Source organism: Pelodiscus sinensis, chromosome 3, assembly GCF_049634645.1.
Source record: "Pelodiscus sinensis isolate JC-2024 chromosome 3, ASM4963464v1, whole genome shotgun sequence".
Lineage (NCBI taxonomy): Eukaryota > Metazoa > Chordata > Testudines > Trionychidae > Pelodiscus > Pelodiscus sinensis.
The window spans coordinates 1,205,874-1,220,152 of NC_134713.1; the positions used below are offsets into that span (position 1 = coordinate 1,205,874).

The 14,279-nt window shown below is 50.8% G+C and overlaps 1 protein-coding gene across 4 annotated transcripts in view; it reads right to left on the bottom strand.

Annotated features, from left to right (window-relative positions):
• NUGGC (nuclear GTPase, germinal center associated) overlaps positions 1-14,279 on the bottom strand; it is a 65,683-nt gene that overhangs the window by 38,086 nt on the left and 13,318 nt on the right. For all 4 annotated transcript variants that reach the window (XM_075925947.1, XM_075925949.1, XM_075925946.1 and 1 more), the window contains exons 3-5: positions 1,829-1,927; positions 1,236-1,341; positions 196-418 (exon numbers count right to left, since the gene is read on the bottom strand). In XM_075925947.1, the coding sequence (XP_075782062.1) occupies positions 196-418; positions 1,236-1,341; positions 1,829-1,927 (428 nt within the window). The remainder of the gene's footprint in view (positions 1-195; positions 419-1,235; positions 1,342-1,828; positions 1,928-14,279) is intronic.

Consider the following 14,279-nt stretch of genomic DNA (forward strand, 5'->3'; position numbering starts at 1 on the left):
TGGCAATGTGGGGGTGGGGTTTAAGGCAAACTGCAGCCAGCAGGGCCCTGCAGAGCCAGGCAGATGCAGACCCCACACCCTTCCCGATTCAGCCCCCATGGGCCAGTGCGACCCTGTGACAGGTCTGTGGTTCCACACCTGTCCGCCCAGAAATCAAGCCCCTGTTCCTGTGCCCTGCGTCCGCGCTCAACTTGCCTCTTCTGAAAGAAGGTGAATCTTCGCCTCATAGTTTTGGCCCCGGCCGCTGCTGACTTGCACCATGCAGGAGGTACAGGCTTGGTACCCCGACGTCGGCAGGAAGAGCTGATGCTCGATAATGGCATTGAGCAGGGAGGTCTTCCCGGTCCCGGTGTTTCCTAAGAGCCCGATGCAGATGGGGTCCAAGGAAGAGCTTTCTTTCAAGGTAGTGAGGCGGTCCCTGTTAGAGGAAGAGAGAGGGAGGGGGTTAGGCAGGTTCATGTATTTGGGAAGCCTGATGCCTGCCTGGTCTCACAAATAAACCCCTTGGAAGTGAGTGGAAAAACCCTTTTCTCCCCTGCCCTTAGCTGATTTCAGTCAACGTAGGGTTGGGCTCCTCTGCTGCTATGGTCGACAGGAACGACAGGTGAGTTTTCCCACCGTCCTCCAGGACACGAGGGTTCGAGCAGCTGCCGCTGGCGAGGTCGCTACATGCCCGGGATACACCAGATCTACACAGGGCGGCACAGACATGTCAGCGCAATTGTGAGTCCTGGTCTCGCCATCGCAATCCCAGGCTTACAGCGCCGCATGGACACACAAGAGCAGGTTTCCACACACAGGGTCTCTGGAAGTGTGGGTCCCTCACACCCCGGTTTGCATGGAGCTTACACTCCCTCCCCCGGTACTCCTTCTTCTCCCCGGGCCGTCTCTTCAGCGGGTAGGGCTCTGAGAAGGTATCTGCAGGGGTATTTTCCAGGGGCCATACAGGGCTGGGGGGGGGAGGAGTGAGCTGTACGTTCATGGGGGACATCCCATATTGGAGGGGTTCTTATGCTTCCCTCCGAAGTGGCTGCAGCTGTCAAGGACAACACTGGGCTGGAGGGGCCGTGGTCTGACCCAGCCTGACCGTTCCTATGCTCCTGGCTAGAGCCAGGCCTGCAGGCGATGTTCAGAGCCCAGCATAGAGCGGGTGAGCTGAGCACTCTGGGAGCAGGGGCTGGGAGGGGGGTCTAAATCCCTTCGTCTTCCCGAGAGGAATCAGGCGGCTGACTCACTTGAGGTATTTCAGTCCATCCCACATGTTGCCCTCGGGCAGAAACTTGTACAGCTTCTCGTACATGTTGTTCAGAAGTCCCTTGGCCTCCGCCTCCAGGGTCTCGTCTGGAAGAAGGACACGGTGACGTCAGAGCACCTCAGCCCTCGCTCGGGAGCCAGGTCCCGGCTGAGCAGCGAGCAGGGTTGTGCTACCCCTGGGGGCTCCAGAAAAGGGCAGCGGCTGGCGAGCCCTCTGAGTCAGTCCCCCCACATGGGGCAAGGGTGCACACCACCCCCAAGTCCCCATGTACTGACTCCGGTGGGGAAGGTTGGAGCCCTGGGCTGCTTGCTTTCCCCACACCCCCCCCCCATTCTCTGGCTGAGGCTGGGCACCCCCCTCGCTCATGTGCAGATGGGGGCTGCCCCTCCCTGTCCTCATGCTCTTGGGCTGTGAGGGGAAAGGCTGAAGCCGTGCACTGCCCAGGTGGCTTGCTCCATAGTGCTGGGGCCCTTTGCTCCCATGGGGCCCTGAGCTGTAGGGGCAGGGCGTTCCTGGTCCATCCTGGGGGTTGCTATGCACTGTGGGCAAGCACAGGTGGGTTCTTATACTTACAGATGCTCACGGATGTGTCACCCGCTGGGAATGTCCCAGGTCCATCCTCCGTCTTCTTCTTCTTGGCAAGGGGTTCGTTGGTATCTTCCCACTGCTCACCTTGTAAGATGAAAGGGGCCACCTCATTAGCGCACTTACACCTGAGATGGGCAACAGCCCCGTCTCACTAAAAAATAACCTGGGATTCAATCAAAGTGGCAACAGGAGATGCTGAGCCACGTGTGGGTGTCAATCCACAACTGTCATTTGCATGACAATTCTGCCAGCAGCTGAGACTGCACTAGACGCTGTACACACGTGAAAAGAAGAGTTTACTTACCTCGTAACTGTAGTTCTTTGAGATGTGTTGCTCATGTCCTTTCCAATCAGGTGTCTGTGTGCAGTGTGCACAGATCTTGGAACTTTTTCTCTCAGCAGTATCCATAGGGCCAGCCAGCTTGCTTTGTCGACAGAACTGGATGTAGTCTAGGTGCTCTTTGTCGACAGAAGCTTTGTTGACAGTATCTGTCGACAAAAGCCTGTAGTCTAGACGTACCCTGAGAGATGACGTGGCAAGGCCCTGGTGTCTGAGCTATAGTAGATAGTCTAATATCAGGGGAATGTTGGCTGAAACCGGGTCGATGCTCCTTTGTTGTGTCCACAGCGCAAATCTTTTCCAGTTAGCTTCATAAAGGGCCCTCGTAGATGGTTTTCTACTTTCCAGTAAGACCCTTTGGACTTCCTGAGAGCAGCCTTGGAAAGCCATTCAGGTTCCAAGCTGCAAGGAGGAGGGCTCCCAAGTTCGGATGGCAGAGAATCCCTTGCCCTAGATCTTGCGTGATGAGATTCGAGACTATAGGTAGTCGCACCGGGTCCACTATTGATAGTTTCCTCAGCATGGAGAACCAGTGTTGGCAGGGCCACATCGGTGCTATCATGATAATCCTTGCCCTGAAATACCTGACCCTGACTAGAGTGTCCTGTATCAGTGGGAAGGGAGGGAATGCATACAGTAGGTGATTGGGCCAGAATGAATCTTGTTCCAGAACATTAAAAATAAACTGGGGGGAGGGAGCTTTCTGGTTGGACAGTTTAAAAGTATGTGCTGCTTCTGATTGGACAGACCGGTGCGGGTTGTGGGGTGCTTCGGATTGGACAGACCAAAAGATGTGTCGACACTGCTTCTCTGATTGGGCAAATCAACCAATTGGTCAGCCTGGGTGGGTGAGAAGGCTCACAACCAGGGGCGGATATAGGGCAGGGTGAACGGGGCGGCCGCCCTAGGCCCTGCGCTTCAAAAAGCCTTGCGCATGCGCCATGGCAAAGGGGGGGCCCCGTGAAATTATGCTGTCCAGGGCCCAGCAAAACGGTCATCTGCCCCTGCTCACAACCAGTAGCATTTCCTAGGGACCAAGGATGGGTGAGAATGGTCTGTTCTCTGCAGCTTTCTTTAACCCCAGCAAACCTGTATTTTTAGCCTCTCCCCTTATCTTCACTGCCACTAGTGTTTTTCTTTCCTCCCTTTTCTCCTGTTTCTTTTCTCTGTCTGGTGCTAGCTTCGCTCTCTTTCTTCTCTCTCCTTCTGTGGTGATAGCTCTCCTTTTAGCCAGATAAGCCTGCCACGTTTATTTCATTTCCCACCTTTCGCTCCTCCCGCCCCCAATTTCTCTCTCTGATGTTAGCTTTTTCTTCAGCTTCTCTCTCTCCCCCCCCACCTTTCCATCTCGTATTTTTAGTATCTCCCCCTTTTCTTCAGCTTCCCTTTTCTCCTATTTCTTTTATTTCTCTGGTGCTAGCTTTCCTGTTTCTATCTCTTTTTAGCCAAATAAGCCTTGCCATGCTTATTCCATTTTCCCCATTTTTTCTCTCACTTTCCCCTTTTTTCTCTCTCCCCAATTTCTCTGATGCTAACTTTTTCTTCAGCTTCTCTCTCCCCCCTTTCCTTTTTGTATTTCTAGCATCTCCCCTTTTTCTTCAGCTTCCCTTTTCTCCTGTTTCTTTTCTGTTTCTGGTGCTAGCTTTTCCTGGTTTCTCTTTCTTTTTAGCCAGATAAGCCTGCCACTCTTATTCCATTTTTTCTCCTCTTTTCTTCTATTTCTTTTCTCTCTCTGGCTATGTCTAGACTGCAGGCTTCTTTCGAAAGAGGCTCTTTCGAAAGCATCTTTCGAAAGAGCCTCTTTCGAAAGAGAGCGTCTAGACTGCACGGAGAAATTTCGAAAAAGCAGCTTGCTTTTTCGAAAGAAAGCATCCAGTGAGTCTGGATGCTCTCTTTTGAAGAAGCCCTATTTACATTGAAGAACGCCTTCTTTCGAAAGAGGAACTTTCGAAAGAAGGCGTTCTTCCTCGTGAAATGAGGTTTACCGCCATCGAAAGAAAAGCCGCGTTCTTTCGAAGTAATTTCGAAAGAACGCGGCTTGAGTCTGGACGCAGGGGAAGTTTTCTCGAAAAAAGGCTACTTTTTTCGAAAAAACCCCTGAGTCTGGACACAGCTTCTGATGCTAGCTTTTTCTTTGGTTTCTCTCTTAGGGTATGTCTACACTACAAAGCTAATTCGAACTAACAGACATTAATTTGATTAACTTTAATAGGCGCTACACATACAAACCGCTAGTTCGAACTTAATTCGAACTAGTGGAGCGCTTAATTCAAACTAGGTAAACCTCATTCTACGAGGACTAATGCCTAGTTTGAATTAAGTAGTTCGAATTGAGGGCTGTGTAGCCACTTAATTCGAACTAGTGGGAAGCTAGCTCTCCCCAGCTTGCCCTGGTGGCCACTCTGGGCACCACCAGGGAAACTCGTATGGCCCCCTCCCGGCCCCGGAGCCCTATGGTGCCCTACGGTGCCCGTGCCAGGTGCAAGTCTGCCAGCATCCAGCCAGCAGACCCTGCACCTGGCACGGCACAAGCCAGCCACTCCAAGCCAGGACTGCTTTGCAAGTGGGGAACCCCTGAGAACTGTCTGTCCGGGGTGGGGGTCGGGTCCCTTTAAGCACAGCCCTCGGCTAGCCTGAGACAGCAGCTCCACACTCTAAGTCCTAATATGATGCCCTACCAGCACTGCTTCCGGCCATCCTTAACCTCGGTTCAGGGTCCACTCAATGTGGACATGCTAGTTCGAATTAGCAAAATGCTAATTCGAACTAGTTTTTAAATCTAGATGCGCTAATTCGAATTAGCTTAGTTCGAATTAACTTCGAACTAAGTTAGTGTGAATTAGTGCTGTAGTGTAGACATACCCTTATTCCATTTTTCCTTGATTTCTCTATCTGCTATTTCTTTTCTTTTTAGACGGATAAGCCTGCCACTCTTATTCCGGTTTTTTTCTTTTCTTTTCTTTCTTTCTTTCTTTCTTTCTTTCTTTCTTTCTTTCTTTCTTTCTTTCTTTCTTTCTTTCTTTCTTTCTTTCTTTCTTTCTTTCTTTCTTTCTTTCTTTCTTTCTTTCTTTTCTCTGGTGCTAGCATTTCTCTCTCTTTAACCTGCCATGCTTTTTCCACTTTCCCCCTTTTTTGCTCTTTCTTTTCTTTTTAGACAGATAAGCTTGGCCTGGAAAACATGTGTCCAACATGGCGCCGTCCCATGATCTTGGAAGCCTCATGGTGCAGGGGCATCATGGGAAGGGGGCGGACTTAAGAGGCATCATGGGTAGAGGTAGGGCAGGAGGCATCATGAGAAGGGGTCGGGGCACTTGTCAAAATTGTATGGTGATGAAAGCTATTGAGGTATTAACTACTGGTATTTGCCAAGAGGATGTCCACCATTGGGGCAGCCTCCTCTTGTACTTCCTCCACCTTCACCAACAAGTTTGTCGCTAGCCTTCTCAGCAGGTCTTGTTGTGCCCTTGCATCCATCGACGGTAATGATGGGGCTGGATCAGCTAAGGACCTCATCAAGAGAGAATGACGAGGAGTCCCTTGGGATGGGCTGGTCCTCCATCGGCTCGTCCATCTGTGGCCCTGGCTGTGATGGAGGGCTACCTGCATGGGCTCAGGTTGGGGGAATCTGGTTGCCCCATCGCCCTTCATGACCAGGGATCTAGAGATAATCATGACTTATCCATCTCGGACACGGGGGCTCTATGGAGGGGTGTTGCCAATGGGGGGGCTCCCTTGTCTTGATGACCCCGAGACAAATACCTCACGGGGTGGCCCTTAGACTTGATGGTAGGCCCCCAGGGCCATTGTTAAGAAGGCCAGGTATACTATTAGGCAGGGTTGGCACAAACTGCCCAGTGGCATGAACGGGACCGGTGCCTTGACCTTGATCTGTAGAAAGACTTCAGGGACTCTGCATCAGAGTCTGATGAATATTCTGAGGCTGACCATGGGGGACATCTGACTCTCGTTCCCTCTGATGCTGGGCCAGAGCCCACGATTTCCCTCTGAGTGCCATGACCAGTGCGGGAGGTAAAAAGGTCTGTGCTGGTGCTGTGGTGCCATCTTGTGGTGCCGTCTGTATGCCCAGACAGTCTGGTGCCGACAAGGGCAGAACATTTGGTGTCCCTGATGCTGTCCATATTGGTGGGATCGGTGTCAAAGATGGCATCGGTGTCGGCCGGTCTGATAATGGTACCAGTGCCGCCATCAGTGGTGCCGAAATCAGTGTCGGTACTGGTGCCAGCAGCGGTGCCATGATTGGTGCCAGCATTGGTGCGGGAGTCGGTGCCAGCATCAGCGCCAGCCATGGTACCGTGATTGGCACCTGGACCAGTAAAACTGTCGGTGCTGGGGTCAGCACGGGGGTTAGTGCAACAGCCCATAGCGGCACCAGTGCCGGGGTCGGTGCCAGAGTCAGTGCCGGGGCCTGAGCTATTGCCTGTAAATGGACCAGTGCCATGATGGGTACCGTGGACGTGGCTGGCGCCGGCACTCCTGGTGCTGTAGTAACCATTGATGGGTGTCCATGCGCCCAGGAGGCTGATGTTGCAGTGGTCATCTGTAGCCCCGGTACCGGTAAAGGTGGCAGGGATGTCATTGGTGCTGCTGATTGCGCTGACCAATGTACCATCGACCTGCTCAGTACCAGTACGGAGAAGGATGATGGCTCCGGGGCGGTTAGCTCTATCACATTGCACGCCACGTGAAACATCTCCAGGGTCCACGGTCTCAGATCCCACAGGGCTTCCTTGGCTTCACCCATTACGGGAACATTCCCATGTCCAGACTCTGCACATGTCTGGCTCAGAGTCTTTGTGGCCAAGTATCCCTCCTTCGGGCACACTTTGCGGCCTGTTCTGTGGGGGGAACGTCCCTTCCCTTTCTTGGGTCTCCTCTGAGAAGGAGATTATGAACAATGCCGAGAAAGCTTAGTCTTAAGTAGAAGCCTTCCACACCAAGGAAGGGGCACGGCGCACCAACTGGGCCTCTTCTGGTGCTGGCGGTTGGAAAGTGGTCTCCATGAGAAGACTCTTCAACCTAGAGTTTCTCTCTCTTCTTGTCCGTGGTTTAAAATTCCTACAAATCCTACAGGCTTGCATGCAATGTGCCTCACCCAAGCACTTTAGGCAGGAGTCGTGCAGATCTCTGCAGGGCATGGATTTCAGACAGGACACACAAGGCTTGAATCCGTGTGGCCCTGGCATCCCCTCCCCAGCCAGGGAGAGGTGAGGAAGAGGAACAAAGTCCTCTTAACACTAGCTACATACACTCTAAGGGTATGTCTACACTACCACCCTAGTTCGCACTAGGGCGGTTAATGTAGTCATACGGAGTGTAACGATGTAGTCATACGAGGTGTAACGATCGTTCGGAAAAGCACTCCTAGTCCGAACTATCTAGTCCGTGCCGCGTGTAGCCGCGGGCACGCAGTCCACACTAGCGGACATTTAAAAATGGCGGCACCCGGCAATATGCTAATGAAGCCCGGGAAATTCAAATCCCGGGCTTCATTTGCAACTCCATATGACTACATTAACCACCCTAGCGCGAACTAGGGTGGTAGTGTAGACATACCCTAACTACTATACTTAAGAACTTTACAAACTACAGTAAAACTCCAATAGTCTGGCATCCAATTGTCCGGCACTTCCGATACTCCAGCATCAAAATGTCAAACGCTCCCATCCAGCTGATTAAAAAGCTGGCCGCTCAGCGCACATGCCGGCTGTACTGGGAACAAACATAAGGTGGGGGGGGGGGTGGCGGGGAAAGTCGGGTTACAGCATGGAGAAGAGCGTTTTGCATCAGCGAAGGGGAAAGGACAGGGGAGGGGAGGGAGTTCAGATCCCGGCCAGCTGTCAAGCCATGCAGCTGTGCCAGGACCTCCCGATACTTCAGCATATCTGATAATCCGGCACCACCTAGGTCCCAAAGGTGCCGGATTATCGGAGGTCTATTGTAACCAGGAGCTAACTACTAGACTGAAGGAACAATACAAGCTAAGGGAAGACTAAAGGTCTAATACGCTCCAGTTGCCACATGGGCAGTAAGAAGGAACTGAGGGTATGTCTACACTACAAAGTTATTTCGAACTAACAGACGTTAGTTCGAATTAACTTAGATAGGTGCTACACTAGCAAACCGCTAGTTCGAACTTAATTCGAACTAGCGGAGCGCTTAATTTGAACTAGGTAAACCTCATTCCACGAGGACTAACGCCTAGTTTGAATTAACTAGTTCGAATTAAGGGCTGTGTAGCCACTTAATTCGAACTAGTGGGAGGCTAGCCCTCCCCAGCTTGCCCTGGTGGCCACTCTGGGCACCACCAGGGGAACTTGTCTGCCCCCCTCCCGGCCCCAGAGCCCTTAAAGGGGCATGGGCTGCCTACGGAGCCCGTGCCAGGTGCAAGCCTGCCAGCACCCAGCCAGCAGACCCTGCACCTGGCACGGCACGAGCCAGCCACCTGCTGCCACCCAACCCTCCCCCTCTTCCCAGGACCAGGCTGGCGGCTCCCGGGAGCCTGCCCGGGGCCGCAAGAGGTGGGCGCCCACCTGGTCTAGTGCGGACATCGTGGACCTCATCGAGGTTTGGGGGGAAGCCTCCAACATCCATGACCTCCACACTAGGCACAGGAAAGTGGCTGTCTAGGGCAGGATAGCTGCCAGCCTGGCCACCCAGGAGCAGGTTTGCATGAAAATCAAGGTGGTCGAGTGAGACCCCGACCCTGAGCTTAGAACATAAAAACATAAGAACAGCCATACTGGGTCAGATCAAAGGTCCATCTAGCCCAGTAGCTTGTCTGCCGACAACGGCCAACACTAGGTACCCTGGAGGGGATGGACCGAAAATAATGACCAAACCATTTGTCTCGTGCCATCCATCTCCAGCCTTCCACAGACAGAGGCCAGGGACACCGTTCCTACCACCTGGCTAATACCACTCCATGGACCCAACCTCCATGACTTTATCTAACTTCTCTTTAAACTCTGTTCTGGTTCTAGCCTTCACAGCCTCCTGCAGCAAGGAGTTCCACAGGTTGACTATTTGCTTTGTGAAGAATAACTTTCTGTTATTAGTCTGAAGCCTGCTACCCATTCTTTTCATTTGGTGTCCTCTAGTCCTTCTATTATGGGAACTAATGAAGAACTTTTCTTTATGCACCCTCTCCACCCCACTCATGCTTTTCTAGACCTCTATCATATCCCCCCTCAGTCTCCTCTTTTCTAAGCTGAAAAGTCCCAGTCTCTTTAGCCTCTCTTCATATGGGACCTGTTCCAAACCCCTGATCATTGTAGTTGCCCTTCCTTCTCCCTCCCGCTCTCTTCCCCTCTCCCACCTCCTTTTCCCAGTCTCCCTGAGTTTTGTTCAATAAAGAGAGTTTCTATTTTTGAACACATGTGTCCTTTACTTTGTACATCAGGAAGGGGGGCTAGGGAGGGGTAAGTGGAAGGAGGTCAGGGAGGAATGGGGTACGAGCCCCCGATGGGGAGGGCTGGGCTGGCTCTGCGGGCTCCTCAGGGTGGAAGCTCTCCTGCAGCCCCCCGATTGCACCCCGATTGACCTCCCCAGATGGCAGCCTGCGGCAAGTGCAGCCGGGCTGATGGCCGAGTGCTGTGATGTGCCGAGTGTTGGCACTCAGGGCACTCCAAGCCAGGACTACTTTGCAAGTGGGGAACCCCTGAGAACTGTCTGTCCGGGGTGGGGGTCTGGTCCCTTTAAGCACAGCCTTCGGCTAGCCTGAGACAGCAGCTCCACACTCTAAGTTCTCATCTGATGCCCTGCCTGCACTGCTTCCGGCCAGCCTTAACCCCGGTTCAGGGTCCACTCAGTGTGGACATGCTAGTTCGAATTAGCAAAATGCTAATTTAAACTAGTTTTTAGTTCTAGATGCGCTAATTCGAATTAAGTTAGTTCAAATTAGTGCTGTCGTGTAGACATACCTTAGGGACTGGAGGGGCCAACAGGGGCATATATGCACCGTTATACCAGCACCACTCCATGGGGCTTCCTGGATGGTCCTATGGATACTGCTGAGGGAAAAAGCTCCGAGATCTGTACACGCGGCGCGCACACACCTGATTGGAGTGGACATGAGCAAGCACTAGAAGGAGACCCTGGCCTTAGTTTATTCATGCTGCACTTTTCACCAGCGAGGGGCCCGACTGGCTCAAAACCTGATTTGGGCCCACACGCGACATGGTTAATTCTCAGAAACCAGGCGTCACCCCGGCCAGCTCCCTCGGCACAGACAGCCCCAGCCCCATGGGCCCCCTGGAGGGGAGCAAACCAGCCAGGAGGGGCCTGCGGGGAGCATCCTGAGATGCCCTGAGGGAACCAGGGGCAGTTACAGAGGGACCAGCGAGGGGGGGAGGAGCAGCCTGGAATGGGGGGAGGAATTGTTGGAGCTCAGACATTGCCCCTCCCCCCAGTCACACAGAGAGCAACGACGAGCCCTGGCTTGGGCAGTTCCTGACAGCCCCAGGAGAAGAACATCAGAGTGGCCAGACGGGGTCAGACCAAATGTCCATCCAGCCCAGGGCCCTGTCTGCCCACAGCAGCCAGTGCCAGGTGCCCCGGAGGGAGTGACCAGAACAGGGAATCAGCCAGTGATCCCGACCCCTGAGAAACAGAGGCTAGGGACACTATCCCTACCCATGGTAGCCCATAAGTATTAATGGACCCAACCTCCATGGATTTATCTAGCTTTTTTTTTTAACCCTACTAAAGTCCTGGCCTTCACCACATCCTCTGGCAGGGAGTTCCACAGGTTGGCTGTGCACTGTGTGAAGAAAATCTTCCTTGAGTTTGTTTTAAATCTGCTGCCTATTCATTTCACTTGGTGACACTCATTCTTGTGTTATGGCAGCAAGTCCTGCAGGGCGACTACAGCCAGGCTATGGAGGCTTTTCCAGTCCAGTCCAGTTCTGAGGCACAGCCCTGCCTGAGGAGTGCCCGGCCCAGCCTGTACCTCACAACCAGCAGGGGAGGTCAGTGCTCAGAGAAGGCATGCTCGTGTCTGGTGACCTGGTGGGGACGGGGGAGGAATAGCCACTCCCCCAAATGAGCGCTTGGCTGGTACGTTCAGCTGGTACGTTCAGCCACCAGGGAAGTGAGGCTCCCTCACTCAGTCATGTTTATTGGAGAAACATCGAGGGTGTGTCTAGACTACCTAGTTTTGTTGACAAAAGTGGACTTTTGTCGACAAAACAATACCAGCGTCTACACTACCGCGGAGTTCTGTCGACATAATGTTGACAGAACTCCGCGGTTTTGTCGACGCTGGTATACCTCATTTTACGAGGCATAACACTTTCTGTCGACAGAACTCTGTCGACAGAAGGTGTTATTGCATGTAACACTGCGTCCAGACTACGGAGTTCTGTCGACAAAGCGGCTTGCTTTGTCGACAGAACTCCATGTGTCTGGACGCAAATTGTCGACGGAAGTTTTGTCGACAGTATCTGTCGACAAAACTTCCGTCGACAAAACGCAGTAGTCTAGACGTACCCCTACTAGTGACCTTTGGAAGCAAGGTCTCCTTTGTGGGTGAAGATTCGGGACTCACTCAAAGCGGGGGAAAGGGGTCTGGACACTGAGTGGGAATGCGTGTGGAACTCTGAGTGATGCTAGAACCCCTGGGGGGAGGGGCTTCACCATCCTAACCCCCCCACCACCACCTTCTGCAACTATCAACCTCCCTCCCTCATGGAAGAGACTATTACAAAACAAAACAAAGCGAAAGAGTCCAGCACCCTTTAAACATGTGTTACGCCCTGGGTAAATAGCACAGTGCATGTTTTCACCTGGGTGTAAGGAATGCTTCAGTACATTTAAAAAACCCTCAGTTCCTTAGTAACCTGCTAACAAGCTTCCTCCCATATTTGCATGCAAATATGCTTCACCAAGCCCAGAGGCGCTGGGGCTATGAAACCCACCTTTTTCAGGAAGCTAAGTGTGGCTTACTAGACAGGGTGTTTTTCTGTGAGCTCTCTTTTTAGTTATTTAAGGCTAAAGCTATGATCCCTGGGGTTATAACTATTGGGAATCTATCCTATAATTGGGTAGGAGCACGCCACCTCTCTGATGGATCTGATCTATGTAAGGCCCGGTCTACACAGCTGGAGGAAATTGATGCAAGATGCACAACCCCAGGTAGGGGAATGGTGTAGCTAATGTCAATGCACCTTGCATGGATTTTCTGAGGCACCCCCACATCGGGAAGTCAACTGCAGAAACTCTGTCATCGACTTCCCTTAGCGTGAGGAGTACTGCGGTCGACAGGGGAGCTCTCAGCGTTTGATTTAGTGGGTCTTTACTAGACCCACTGAATGGAACTCCAGAAGATCAATCGCCAGAGCGTCAGTCCTCAGGTAAGAGGAGGCCTGGCCTGAGAGGAGCAGCTGGGGAGGAGGCACTGTGAGGAGAGGGCCAGGCGCTCTGGAAATGCCTCTGCCCTCGTCTCCAGGGATGTCGCTCACAAGGAAAGGTAATCGGCAGGCAGCCCTAATCCCAGAGCGTTCTGAATAGCCTGTAGGAGAGGCCCTATTGGAGTAGCCTCACTGTGAAAGGAAGGTATTGAGGCCTACCCAGAATATGTCATAAAGAAAAGAATATCTCCTGAATCTAAGCAATGCTTCTATTTTTCTTAACGTGAGTATTATATAACTGTTAACTCCATAAATTTCTTAAAGGTAACTCAGGAGGGTATATCAGTAGGAGAAGTTATTGTTTCTTGTTATTTTTAACTGTACTGTTTTTCTACTTTTTCTTTGTATATTATATTGTCTTAAAAGAATCAAAAATAATGAATTGATTTAAATGGAAAATTAATTATAAAGTAAATAGAAAAAATAAATAATCTTTGTTTAACCCTAAAAAGAAGTATTCCTCTCTCTGTGGTTTCAAATCCTTTAAAGAACCAAACCCGGTTACCGAAATGGCGTCACGAACAGGATTCGAACCTGTGCGGGGAAACCAGTTCGAAACCAGTTATGTTGTACCAGTTAAAATGAATGTCACCGTACCTTTTTGTAATGTAAATGGACTATGGAACTTAACACAAATGGGATACAACTGCACTGGAAAAGGCAATAAGACTATTGAACAAAATACGGTGTTGTGGATCAGATTTTTAACAGGAGAAGTGAAAGCCATAACAAAACAAACTTTCCAAGACGCCCAAGTAATATTACGAGTGGAGCATTTCACAATACAAAAACTGGACTTACAAAAAATAGAGGTTATAAATCTGGACGTGGAGAAACGAAATTGGAACATTTTGTTAAAAAATGGAAAATTTCTTGAGCTAGCAATCAAGAATCAAACTGTAAGGAATGTGGACGAATCACCTATAACAATTGTGGACATATTAAATGATTTGGATGGAACAATTAATAAGGGTATAGAAAGTGCAATAGGATGGGGAGCAAGTGTTTGGAACTTTTTATCCATGTTGATATCAGGAAAATGGTTTTGGATTGTTTGTACAATAATAATATTAATAATTGTGATAAGAATATTATATATGTGTGGAATATTTTCCCAAAAACAAACTATAAAATATATGAAAATAAAACAAATAGAAAATGAGCAAATAGCAGATGCACAAGCACAGAGGGAAATAGAGTTATTGTAATTAAAGTGTCTCATTTGACACGGGGGGATGTGAAAGGAAGGTATTGAGGCCTACCCAGAATATGTCAAATGAGCACCAGTTTAATTGTAAGTGGAAAGGAAAGGCAGCACTCAGATACAGGAGATAAAAATAAAAACAAAATTTGATTGGTTGACCAACAATAACCCCGCTTTTAGGGAAGTAAGTAACTCAGACAGCAGTATGCAACAAAGTGCTGATTACCCCAAATGGAGCAGACGAAAGTTTTTTGTAAGGGCAGAATGAGACAACAAAAATCTAACGTCAGCAATTGTCAGGCGAGTGGAGGAGTACCAAAATACCGAAACAGGGTATATAAGGTGGGCTGAAACAGACCACGAGCGGACGGGTTGCGAATCCGAAAAGCCAGGTCTGATCAACCAGGGCTCCCTCCCCGGCGCTGAATCTCGCTGCCGTACGTAAGCTCCGAAAGGGGAACAAAT